The following is a 14165-nucleotide window of genomic DNA, read 5'->3' as shown; positions in this document are numbered from 1 at the left end:
TGCTGACACAGTCCAGGGATGAGAGGTTGGTTTGTGAAGAGATAGACCTGATGGGACAAGATTAGGTAAGAATTGGAAGAATGATTGATGAAAAAAAAGCTCGAAGTGCTCGGGGGTCCTTAATTTCATTGAAACTGTACAGGAGGCCTAAGAGGGACATTGCTTTAGACTTGATGAATTGTATGTGTGGAGAAAAATTTCATTTATCGTCAATGATAATGCCTAGGTCCTTAGATGTTGACACACGTTTCAGAGAGTGATTAAAAATAGTGTAGTCAAATTGACGTGTTATCTTCTTTAGGGAAATAGATATCACACTACATTTATCTACGTTTAATTTAAGTTTCCACACATTACACCAATTCGATGTCTGACGTAAAGCATCTTGTAGGTCATGGCAATCGGAAGGTTTTTGAATTTCCTTGAACAATTTACAATCATCAGCATAAAGGAGAGTTTGAGCTTGGGAAGAAGGTAGCAGAGAGGCAAGATCATCAGTATACAAGTTAAAGAGGTAAGGACCAAGGGCACTCCCCTGAGGAACCCCAGATATCAGAGGAGACCAAGGAGAAGTAAAACCAGAAAGAATAACCCTTTGAGTTTGGTTGCTGAGGAAACTAGCCAGGAGACTTTTGAAATTACTAGAAATATTAAATCATTCACCTAATTTGTAGAGGAGGATGCTATGATTGATCGAGTCAAAAGCTTTGGAAAAATCCAGGAAAGTGGTGTCTGTGATTTATTATTAATGGAGTTTATGGCTTTATGCTGAAAAACGGATAAGTTGGTCATACATGAGTGGCCCGGAAGAAAACCATGAGATCAGAGAGATGAGGGGAGGTGAAGTAGTAGAGTCGATAAAAGATTATTCTTTCACAAACAGAAGAGAGAACTGGAAGTAAGGAGATGGGTCTATAGTTTGATGCAACATTTTTTGGCCTGGATTTATGAATGGGGATAACATTAGCAGTTTTCCATAAATTTTTCTTAATAATGGATTCAAGGGACATGGAAAGTTATTGTTTTTTTTTTCCTAGGAAGTATCTCTTGCAATAAATGGAAGACGTATGAAGTGTTGTTATATATATTCCTACCCATAAAATTGTACTCCCAATTCCTATATTTTTATTCTCTATCATATACGTAATATGGTTACCAAGGCCTGATCCAGAATTCTTTTCGGGGGGAGGGGAGGTATAAGGACCTGACAGGCAAACGGTCTTCTTATATTTGAGATAAAAAACAAAATAATTACTTTGTGTAATATTCACTTTATTTTGATATGAAAGTTAATTGTATGAAATTAAATGATTAAGGCTCCATAGTGTAAAAAACAAACGAAATGATAACCATATTAAAAATCTTGTCTATTTTTTAAGTTTTCGGTTAATCAGTTGTGCTGATGATGATTACTGCTTGTTGATAAGCAGTAAAGACTGGAATAGTTCATGGAATATGTTACTTTTAAGTTAGGAGTTTGTTCATTGTGGTTTATAATTCTTGCTCATTATTCCTGAATTTCCTGACTTATATTTATTTGTTTTTTACATGTATGTTTACCTTACTTGCAGGGTTTTGGTGCCATGAGGATTCTCCGTTAATACATCCTGTGGGTTGGGCTCAAGTAGTTGGTCATAGAATATCGGCACCTCCCGAGTATTTGGAGAGGTGTGAGAAACACCAATACAATGCAGATGACGCTAAAGTTGACCTTTTTCCCACTCATCCCCCCATACCTTATCCCATGGCTACCGGTGTAGGATTTGTGGAGGGTATGAAATTAGAAGCGATCGATCCCTTGAATTTATCGGCTATTTGTGCTGCTACGGTGATGAAGGTGAGTTTTACTATTTCAGTATTTGACGTAATAATACAGTTCTGTGTACATTGGGTGTTAAGTTGGTGAAAAGAAAGTGAAAGTTTGAGTATTTTAGTAGTTACAAGATGTATGTCAGGAACTAAAAAGAAAAAAATATGACGGGTCGAGTTGACACTCTTTAAGTTGATCCTTCCTACTCTTGATTTTCCAGTAGATGAGTCATTGAATAGTATAATGCTTGCGAACATTATTACTATATATTTTAATTTTTCTTCATTTTAGTCATCTTAAATTTTTAATGATGGCTGATGAACCTCCTGGGCAGTAAAATATTTTTTCATGGATTATCTGAACAAAATTAATGAAGGATATTTGAAATTGGGGCTTTTGTTATTAAAAATTATGCACCAATTATTATCAAATGATATGGTTTACCTTTAATGTCCTGACTTATCTTTTAATGGGATAATCTCTTTTCAGGTGTTACAAGAAGGCTACATAATGATAAAAATCGACTCTTATGATGCAGATGCTACTGGATCTGACTGGTTCTGTTACCATAGTACTTCCCCTTGCATTTTCCCTGTAGGTTTCTGTGAAAGAAATAGCATAGCCCTAACCCCTCCCAAAGGGTATGATGCTGGAGACTTTAACTGGGAGTCCTATATGAAAGAGTGCAATGCTATCCCTGCTCCTGTGTCTCTTTTTAACAGGGTAAGACATGAAATACTTTATATCAGTGATGGTGTTAATGACCAAATGAGTCCTGATTTGATTTGAATCAAAATCATTTTATAGTAATTCTCAAAAATTTTTGATTGACTTCCATTCGTAGGTAATGCAAACACAAATATTCACCATTCTATTTCATTCATTCTGAATTTATTTTAGTTTTGACTCATTTAGATTTTAAAACTTTGTAAGATGTGGTTTAGTGTGCTCCTAAGTTAAAATCCCTGTTTTGAACAATACTTCCTGTGTAGAAAAAAATAAACGGGTAATTGACTGTTGCATGATTCTGTGTTTGTCAATCTCCTGTAAGCAATTTGTATCTCTTTAATTTTATTCTAAAAAAAACGTGGCTCTTGTTTTACTTTTTTTTTTAAGAATGATAGATTGGTTTTTTTTCTCGATGAAGGATGTACCTGTTCATGGGTTTCGGGAAGGAATGCGGCTAGAAGCAGCAGATTTAATGGATCCTCGATTGGTGTGTGTGGGCACAGTTTCTAGAGTAGTTGGACGATTACTTAAAGTTCACTTTGATGGTTGGGAAGAAGAATATGATCAATGGTTAGATTGTGAGAGTCCTGATGTTTATCCTGTTGGCTGGTGCCAACTGGTTGGTCATCGTTTGGAAGGGCCTCGAAACACCAATTGTACTGGTTAGTAACTTACATTGGTTTTACATACTTTTTTGGTCAGTATTAATGGTTGTTCCTGGTACAAACTCTATTGCTGTCCTGCACTTTTGTGATTCCTTATCCACTTTCCTGTCTTTCATTTTTCCTGCCTCAGCACTCAAGTCCTCCATCATCATTCAACTTTTACGGTAGACCCTTTCATTACGATATTAATCCATTTCAGAAGACCAATCATAAAGCGAATTCCATAGTAAGCTGAATTGGCATTATTCCTGTTGATAAATCAGTTTAAAGAGCAACAGCACATGTAATTGTTGCTATGTTACATAATAGCTAACTAATAAGGCATACAATTACATAATGGGGAACATTCACAATTTTTTTAAAGTATTAGAATAAAAAGGGCCCTACCTCAAATGTACTCACAGAAAATTTCGTGGATGAATAATGTTTTTTTAGCTGAGTTATGACCCTTCAATAATAAATCTTCATTGGCTGCTTGAAAACACTATGTCAATCGGACCTTTACGTCACAGGATGGTATCCACTGATGACAGACTGAGGAGGTGGATAGAAAATCGGTCTATGCAGGGGCTCAAATGCTAATTTGGAGAAAATAATTGCTGTTTTAACGTCAAGCGGCAAATTGTGAGTATTTTGGGTTGCCAAGGCGTCATTGAAACAAATGAAGGGGATTGTTTGGGGAGATTTGGAAAGATTAAATGAAAATAAGTTGATTGCAGATTGTAGTCCATGTCACACACCTACATAATTTGCTTAGTGGAACTAGTGTATTGCAGCATGGATACTCAATAGAAAAGTGTAAGAAAACCATATAAATCGTGTATAGTGCCCTGTAGCCCAAGTATCTCTATTTTCTTGCTGGAGAAGGTTTTTGCTTGTGTCCCAATTATGTTGCTATTATGTAACATAGCAACAATTACATGTGCTGTTGCTCTTTAAACTGATTTATCAACAGGAATAATGCCAATTCAGCTTACTATGGAATTCGCTTTATGATTGGTCAAAAATAAGATGGTCTCGGATGGCCTCCGAATTTAGGATGTATCACGTGTTTCACTTTGTAAACAACCCTAGAAATGTACCTATGAGTCTACCCATTGTAGGATTAAATAAATAAGTAGGTGGCTATTCAGGAGAATAAATACTGATTATGATTAAAACGCGGTGAAAAATAAGGAATATACAAGAAATATGAGGCTTTTTAGGTAAACTCAATATGTATTATGTGATACCCATAAGGTCCGCTGTATGTCAATGCAAAACCTACAATTTCGACTCATTTTTGCCGTGGGTCTTGGTTTAAAAACAGGAACTTGAGTAAATACAGTGTACATAGTTCTTTGAACTTATTTTTGTGTATATCAAATACTTTTTCATTACATTTTAACGATCATTTGGATCTCAAATCCGGCCGATTGGGAAAACTATGTAAGCTCTGATTGCTAGGTTACTAAAGTAAACACATAAGATGAATTTTCAGCTGGAAATAGATCTATTAAATCTTACTGGGTAATAAATAAATAGATATTTTTTTTAAATTCGTAATATAATTTTTATTAATCGTATAATTATTTACCTGCTTGTTTCTACTCCACGCATTGCAGTAGTTATATATGAAGCAACTGCTTTTTCAGAAAATCAGCCTCCATAAAGGAGTCCACCAAAAGTACACTGTCGTATTGTGCCTTCTATTGTGGCTCTACTGCGCTACTCTCTTAGCGAAGTGAATGGTGTACCGTGGGATGACGTCAGAGGCGTTTCAGGTCGCGTGACTTCAAGCGATATACGAGCACTTTTAATTAGCATTTAAAAATGTTTGTGGAGTACTAGGAGAGTTTTGGCTTTAATATTTGGACTCGTGAGAAAATTGTCTATTCAATGAGACTTACTAGTATGATGAACAAATTTCCTGCATGTTCCTCATTGATGATGTATTTTTTGCGTGGAAACAAAATCAGTTAAATGTGAAATTTGATCACACCATAAAGCAGAGGTCTATTGTACTTGGGATCTCCCTCCTTAATTCCTTCAGCTGTTCATTTACCCCATCCATTTTCTCATCATTGCAAGTGCTGGTACGCATGTGCACCTAAACCACCACAAGATTAGGGGGCTGTGCCCCTGTATTCACCACCATTATCACAGCACCACCTTGTAGTAGGTCTTAATTAGCTTCCTATTTGAAACATAAATTCTTCCCTTGTTGACTTTCTTCTCCAGTGTTACATAGAGTACATTCTGGTTAATTGGAATGTATTAGGATCAGTAATCTTCATGCCAATTATGTGGTTGCCCCATTAATTCATATTATTCTGTAAATATGCATTCATGGACGTTGAAATGCAACAAAGATATTTTTGAGGATTGAAATGCATATTTGAATTGTTATCTCTCTTTGAAATTACAATCATGAAAAATATAAAAACTACATATAAACATCTATCTAAAATTTAGAGAGTCAATATAAATTATTCACATTTCCCTCAGCCTCCACGAATGAGAACATGTGTTTATGCTAGAGATGGGTTGAATAGCAGATTTCTTGAAGTGGAATATCGAATTCGAATATTAAATCATTGCTCGAATATTCAAGTATCTCGAATACTAGAATTGCGCAAAGCATATTTAACGTACGTTTCTTCTTCTATTTCCCTTGACAAATGTATAAATAAAAAGGTATACAATCGAACCTTGATCTATCGTTTTACAATGGGATGGATGAAAAAAAAACGAATACAGGAATGTTTGACTAGGTTGCCTATGCAGCAGGAAACCCAGGATTTTGGCGAGTAATTGTGATTTCCTTTAAAGGATTCAAACAGGAATTTAGCTGATTAATGGAATATTTTAATTTTATGGAAACAATTTGGGCATATAGTTGATTCAACTAACATCTCTTTCAAATATCCTAAGGGGACACACCACCTCGCGAAAAAATGATTGCATGCCATCTCAGCATTTACGCTGCTACGATGGATTTCTGTCTGATGCATACATTCTTATCTACCAAACGCCATTTCAGCGGCACACCCATCTGATACTCGGCTTCATCCATCTTATTTTCAACAGGTAGCTTGCTTTACCCTCACTACAGTGCTAGCGGACAATCCGAGGCATTTTGCAAAATACACGTGCTTCTCCACCGGATTTTCTTCTTCTTCAATTATTTTCAGTCCATCTTTGGAAGGTCTCACGAGATAAGCATATGAATTCGAATTGCTAGCAGGGAGAAACCAAATATTTTGAGAAAATATCCCTTCCTCTGTGACTGTGACAATAGAGATTTATAGCATAACTCATAAATTGTAACTTGATATATGTTTTCGGAAAAAAATACTGCATCAACTTTCGAGAAGCTCAGCTGCGAGTATATCGAGTTTCGCCAAAATGCTAAGTCTCCGTTGCATTTTTACATTGATTTCCTTGCGTAAAATGCTTAAATAAAGTCAGAAATACGTTGTGTTTGGTCTTTTTTTTTAAATTACACACACATTACTAATATTTCAATCCAATAAAGGTGTAATATCAATTGCCATAAGTCATTGTTAGACACCTTTTGTGCTAATAGATGACTCTTGCATCAGTTGACCTCCAGAAATGGGGAACTTCGAAGCAGGTAGGCAGGAAAAGGTCGGTGGGGGAGAAAGAGGGAAGGGTGAAACATGATTCAATTATTCTTCTGTAACTTGATATTTTCTTTTGAAGCTTTTGATTTATGGTCTTCATAATACGAACCCTGCACGAGCTGGGGCCTTTTGTTTGATTTCGGAGAGGAGGAAAGCCTCGGAGGAGGGGCCGAGGGCTGATGGATGGAGGGGGAGCGGATTTTGGGAATTGTGCTACTTAGTTACTATCCCACGGCACTGAGGTTCTGGTGGGGGAAACTGAGGATTTTCGGATTTTTTCACCCGATCATTTTCGGTTCCCCACATCATTTTCGGTTCCCCACGTCAAACTCTTTTCACCGCTCTAATCCGTGAATTTGATGTAGTTCGTCAACTTGCCTAAACAGCGCTGCGTGCACTGAATGACTAGAGTTCTCTTCATTTTTCCAAGTCAACTACCAGTGACGTGCGTGTGGCAGTGTATGGCACGAAATTCAAATTATTCGAGATCTCGAATATTGAATACTTTCTAGTATTCAAGTATTCGCGGATACAATTTGCACATCTCTACTTTATACCTTAATCATTCGTAAGAGAGAGAATGAAAGAGGACTTGTCCTCAATATTGGGTTCTTGTGTAAAATAAATTGCATATCTTCACCAAAATGTTGGATAAATACCACTGATAGGTGGCCCATAAAAATGGCTTTTTCCCTATTAATCTTACAAAACTCAAGTCATTTCTTAATTTGGTTCTGTTCTTGGGGATTCGTCCCAAATAAGCATCTGCCCATATTTCTAGTATTGCTCACTCTCCTTAATCTCACTTTGTACACTCCCAATATGTATTTGCAATCTTGATTTTCTGTCTGTCATTTTTTGCCTTTGCCTGAATTTATCCAAGCATTCATTGCTGTTTCCATCTTCTTGGTCTCTACCCCTCTTTCTTGGAAAATGCTGATACAGTAGAAGTCTTTTGTAACAAGATAACCTATAGTAAGGGTAGCACCATTGCAAGTGATTTTTTGTGTTGCTTTGCCCATGTAGAAAAGCACAGGGAAAATGTATTTGCCTATGATGAATGTCATTTTTTTGTTGATGCAATAACGAGTCAGTTTTGCCTTGAAAGTTATCCAGAATGTATAAATTTAAGGATGAGGATAATAACGATAAATTCCCCTCTCCAAGAGCTGAGCCATGGTCTGACTCTTTAGGGGGTGAGTTAAGAATGTGAAGGTAATTCTTCTAATATTTTTTTCTTGAAAGGAAGATTTTTCCTTTCGTGTGTTGTGTAGGTTTTTATTGTCTGTATTATTCACTGATCTGTCGGTCTGTACAGTGTGTGGCATTTAATATTTAAAGCTGTTCTACCATGTAAGGCCTGAGAGGGTTAAAATCATTGCCTCTAATAGGGGTCTTGCATTGTGGTTGCTCTTTCAGCATCTGCAGCTAAAAAAATGAAGAAAAAACCAAGAAGACGGCACAAAAAACCCAAGGGAGCTGCTCCACACCTAAAGAGGAAGAGCCCTATTTCTGGACCAGTCAGACTAAATGATCGATTCCACCATGAACCAGCTCAAGCCACGAAGCTAACATCAGAAGAGCATTCAGGTTTCATACTTTTCTATACAGACTCATATCATATTATTTATAAGTAGATATTGCTTCCATTCTTTTTTGCTTTCTTTAAGAGAGATTTGTTGGTATAAACAAAGTTTAATTTACCCAGTTTTCCGCTTGCATGTTCATTAATATTTTGAGCTTTATAATAGCAATAATGTGATATCCTTACAATATTCATTCGAGCAAAGAACAGCTTCATGGTAGATATTTTTTTGCTCTTATTTTGAACTCATGCAAAATGAACATAGAGTTTATGTTCCTTCAATTTATTTTGTACTGATTGATTTATATAATTTAATTTAAGGTTATAAAAGTAATCCCTAACCTAATTTTTTTCAGTTTGTCAATAATTCTGTTTAATTTTTGACAGCTGTATAGTGAACCTTTCCGTCAAAATAAATTAAAAAGTTAACTGAGCTTTATTTAACAGTGGTTCTCAACCTGTAAGTGGGTCCACCACTTCAATATTTCCTGCTTATATCTTACCTGTGGTAGGTTTGCTTTGGCTGTTCTATGTGATTATGTTGATTTACTGGGCTTGAATGGCTGGGTTAATGGGAGTGGAGGAGTTGTGTTTTGGAATTGTATTATCATTATTTCTGTGACAGTGGATTTTGCGATTAATAACTTGCCATATTTGCTTGAAAAAATGAAAACAACTCAAACTGATAGTTGAAATTTTTTGGGTCTTTGGTTGGGTGTCATCTTATCGGAAAATGTTTTTCAGAAATGTGGACCAACATTATTGTAACAAAAAATACCAACGCAATCTATCAAAACTTGATGGAAATTTATCCCACTATTGATTTAATGTCTCCTTTTAAAGATAGTGTGTCAGAGAAATTATTTTGCTCAAATTGCCACAGTGAAACATCTTTAACATGTTGCGTACGGGTGGCGAGAATTCTCGTAATTTTTTTCCTGAACGTTCCGGACGGATGACGAAGATTCATTTAGGCACGTCAACCTAAACAATTTTAAAGCGTATTGCAAGCGAATACGTATTTTTGGTTGGGACGTTACATGATAGGTTGACGCGCCTAAATGACGAGAATCTTCGTCATCCTTCCGGAACGTTCGGGAAAAAAATGACGAGAATTCTTGCCATCCGTACGCAACGTGTTAACAAGATCAGCGCTGTTTCTGTCATAATGACCGAAACATGTACGTCATCTTCATGCTGTTTCGGTCATTATGACCGAAGAATTAGCCTTTCTTTTGGCCGCTGTTAGCAAGCTGTCGGTCACAGCTACTTCGATGCCACTTATATGACGTGACCAATGCGGCATTCATAGGGAATGCACACAAAAACTCAAATGGAAAGGATCCAAGTATTAAAGTGAAAGAAAAAAGAATAACACATCGGCGCAATTCGTCTAAAAGTCTGTGGCAAGCAGTGGTGGATACAGAAAAAACTCAGGGGGGGCTCAAAAGATATTTTGAGCTAACTTTACTTTGGTCGTAATGACAAATAATTAAGTGACTTGCAAAGTTTAAGAAAGTTTTACGTAAACTGTTAATACACTTATTCAAGACAATGTCATTTTATGATGTAAAAAAGTTACAATTGTGGTTCAGCAAGGCTAGGCAATCCGGGTGGCCCCGCAAGTTTGGGGGTGTGTACCCCTTGTGCCCTCCCCCCTATATGTATCCGCCACTGGTGGCAGGTGACGTGTTAAGTAGAAATAAAAGGGACGAAGATTTAGGTCATTTTGGCTATGGAGGTTTATGAAGAGATTTATGTGAGTTAAATTTGCTCTTTTATGTGTATGAATGATTATGCTTGCTAAATTAAATGAAAATTATCATTAGTCAGCATAAAGATATTTTTATAAAAAATGAATTTTTGCCAATTTTTAGTGTCAATGATGTATACAGATAGAAAGTATGATGCAGACAGAGAGAAAATATGAATGTATGCAGTAGAGTTTTGAAGTTGGAAATTAGGGAAAACTATAAATGTGGCTGTAGAAATACGTATTGATTTTTATGTAAACCAGAGCTCTTCTGGAAATAAGTTTGATTGGTGGATGGTAGCTTTTAGAGCTAAAAAAGGAGAGGCTGAAGTGGAGAATGCAGCAAAGAAAGTGGCCAGATCATGGGAGGTGAAGCAATGTCAGGATGTGCTGGAGTAAGTGCTTTGCAGTAATGGTGTAGTAAAATGAAATACAATGTAATTATCATATTATATTTCCCACACTGTTGTTATTATTTCTCGGCTGGCTTCAATATATGTACATATATCGAAATCACCATGAAAAGGCGAGATAGTTAAGTTTTAGTAGAGGTAGTTGAGGCTGGTGGAGGGAAACTAAAAATTAATATGAAATTACATGTGGCATCTTATTACATCATAAATATGAGGATCTACATATTGTCATCACCACTAATCAAGTTCAAGTACCTTGCAACTCTGTGTAATAATGATGCAGGTAGAAAAGTATAAATCCAACTTTAGAATGCAGGTAGGTTAGTGGAGAAGTAGCAGAAAGGAAAGCAAAAAAAAGAAGATACAGTAATAGTTATTACTAGAGATGGGTCGAATAGCATTTTTCTCGAATTCGAATATTGAATACGAATACATATTTAATTTTTTACATCACTCGATTATCAAATACTGCACTGCGTAATACTAAATATGCATTTTTCCACCAATTTTAAATATAAATGGCAGTTAAAATTTAAAAAATGCTGAAAACTTTGCAAGTCATCCTTCTTCAATGCAGCTCCTAAATCCTGAAACAAATATTACCCACGAATACATCAAACTTGCACGCATGGAGTACCGCAATTCTTTTGTTTTTTATAATATGAATATTTAAGGTTATATCATTAGTAATGCTTCACTGCATTTATGGAAAAACGTAAAACTACATTAAAAATTGACTATTAATTTATAATTGGAAAATGTAAAATGCGAATTTCATCATTAAACAGGGAGTCAGAAAAGGAACAGCCAATCATGCATGCATTTGAATGTATGCATACATCCTTCTTAGTGTTGTTCTCGTGGAGGCATCAGCATTTTAAATATTTTAGTGCTTACTTTCAATGATAAGTTTTTGTAAAAATATAATTAAAGAATTGAACCACACAAATGTGCAAACCTTTATGTAAGGCTCAACCATTTTCTACGGATTTAAAGAGAATCACAAACATTATCTACTGTACATTTCTAATTCAAATAATTGATAACTTTGTGTCATCGAATATCAAAGAGTGTGAAAGCTCATTATTCGAGGTAGTCGGTGATTCGACTATCCGAACATCCCATCCGTAGTTATTACATATAATGATTAAAATTGGTTAGGCCTCCGACATAGATGGAATAAAGATAAAAATAAGAAACGAATATAGAAAAAATAAGATAATTCCCTTTAAGGATGCTGTGCCAATGAATCAAATGCATGAATAAACTTCTTTCGGGTTTGAGTGTGGATAAACAAAAGTTACGCTTCGGGTTCCATCTCATTACCCTTTCTCAAATCTGTAGCCTTGAGTGGTTATGTGATGGAACCCGAAGCGTCGGCTGCCTTAATTTTTCTTACCCACACGCAAATCCGAGCGAAGAGTTTTCAATCTTTTCACCGGGAAATTTTCATATATCAGTGGCATAATACTTTTCAACTCATTGCGAAATTATTGGGTAATTGATACTGGTCTTGTATCTTCATTATTTCATGATGTCATACTTCCTTTAAATCCTGTCTGAATCTGTTAAGTTGACTCATGAACTGTTAGGGGTGGTTTATTAAATATAACTATAAGACTGGGAAGAATGCTTATGCTATGTAATTTTACAATTGTATCAAGTAAAGCGTGGAAAGTGAAATGAAAGCTGTAAAGTATTGGGGAATCGGTCTGTTTTGCACCGTGTGAAAGATGTGATAAAAGATTGGCCAAATACAGGGTCCGTTATGAAAGTAATATGCATGATTTTATTGTGACTTGACTCTCCATCATAGCGGGGTAAAAACGGATGGGAAATGCAGTGAGTGGTCTGTCCTTCAATTGCAGCCAGTTGCTTGTTTGCTCCAAGCAGTCTGAGTAGAAAGACGAGCCTCTGCATGAAGTGTGTTTTTCGACTTTGTAACATGGCACTTATTAGGACAGCACGTAATGCGGGCTGTCAAGAATTGTTGGATTTGATGCTAAATGAGCCAGACTTTCTGAACTCTGTTTCTTTGAACTCTGTAACCGGAGACGAATCCTGGATGTTTCATGAAGTCTCGCATGAAAACAATGCTCATTGTCTTTTTTTGAGACCAGAGGAATCGTCTCTTTTGAGTTTAAGGGAGAAATTGTCAACTCAGCCTCTTACCAGTAGGTGCTACAGAGATTGAAACGCCATGGTGCGCCAAGTCGTGCCGAGGGATGACCAGAAAGACACGGTCAGGCTCCACCATGACAATGCACCCAGCCACACAGCCTTCATAGTTACCAATTTCTTGACCCGGAGTAACACCTGAAACAAAACCCTGGTGGTCCCCTAGCCGCCTTACAGTCCCTAATTGGCCCTATGCGACTTTTTTTTTGTTTCCCCGACTAAAGAGAGATCTGAAAGGAAAGCATAGGGAGTCCACGGAAAACTTCCAATAGCATGTTACAACATTCCTAAGAAACATTCTCTTCGAGGAGTTTCAAGGTGCCTTCCAGAAATGGCAGACATGTCCCTGCAAGTGCAATGATGCTGAGGGAGAGTATTTTTAAGAATTTTAAGCATTTGTACCAATATAATGAGTAAACATATTTTTCCTAGAAAATGTGCATTACTTAATTTTGTACCCTGTAATCATCATCCATGAGTTGATGAATCGTTGGGTATATTATAATTACTGATCACCCCAACTTGAAAATTCATTCTAGGAATCATGTTTTCTCTCTAAAGTCTTACCAAGGTTACGTATCTGTGAATTTATTTTATGGGAACCTTTTACGCATTACCCAGGGTTAATGTTTTGTGCATACTCTGGTGGTAGCCCAGAGGACATAATTGTTCATTAATTATCAAACCATATGTCTAGTGGAAGAAATTTAAATTTACAATCATCTAATGACTGCTTAACAATCTCATAAGAATGTAAGTACAATGTGACGGATGGATTGGTCTTACTGAGAGGATAATACGTGTGTATGCCGCCTGTGGGTTCTACAGCAAGAACTGTTGTGATCCATCCTTGAAGAATGAGTTATTTTCTATAATACAAGTGTGGTAGGAATCAGAGCCATCAAGAGAGAGAGAGTTAAGTCTTTCTTGAAGCTTGTTTTTGGCTCATGATGATGGAAATGATAATTGTTGCAGTTCAGGTAATTGGAATTGACAGGAAATTGAAATTAACTTCAAATTTGTTTTAGAATTCTAGTTGTAAAACATCATTTTGATAGTCTGAATAGATTTGAAAAGTAGTCATCATGAAATAGACACGATAAGTCCGTTACTGTTGTTTTTTGGCTCTGCTTCAATTTAGGGTTAAAAATTTATTTGTTCATTTTTTTCTGGGGGAATAATTACATGCATATTTCAATGAGAAGGAGGTCATAGGGAGTACATTTTTTTACTTACTCGTCATCTGTGGCATATTTAGATAAACTTCAGCAGTCTGAATTCCTATTTTGTTATGTGTTTTTTTAGCATTGTGGGTCATTGTTCCCAAATTTTCTTCTTCTGTTTGTTTCTTCCTTTTGACAATTTATTACAGCTGCATCATGGCTGACCCTTCAGTTGTATGAAGA

At 36.3% G+C, this 14165-nt stretch overlaps 1 protein-coding gene across 1 annotated transcript in view; it reads left to right on the top strand.

The window, feature by feature from the left end:
• The window catches only part of LOC124157654 (polycomb protein Sfmbt-like), a 42275-nt gene that overhangs the window by 23528 nt on the left and 4582 nt on the right, over window positions 1-14165 (top strand). The window contains exons 10-13 of the mRNA XM_046532576.1: window positions 1572-1837; window positions 2300-2533; window positions 2958-3201; window positions 8250-8420. Coding sequence (XP_046388532.1) covers window positions 1572-1837; window positions 2300-2533; window positions 2958-3201; window positions 8250-8420 — 915 coding nt within the window. The remainder of the gene's footprint in view (window positions 1-1571; window positions 1838-2299; window positions 2534-2957; window positions 3202-8249; window positions 8421-14165) is intronic.

The sequence above is a fragment of the Ischnura elegans genome, chromosome 4 (assembly GCF_921293095.1).
Source record: "Ischnura elegans chromosome 4, ioIscEleg1.1, whole genome shotgun sequence".
NCBI lineage: Eukaryota > Metazoa > Arthropoda > Insecta > Odonata > Coenagrionidae > Ischnura > Ischnura elegans.
The sequence above is the reverse complement of the archived record's forward strand: the minus strand, read 5'-3'. Positions and strand labels throughout refer to the sequence as shown.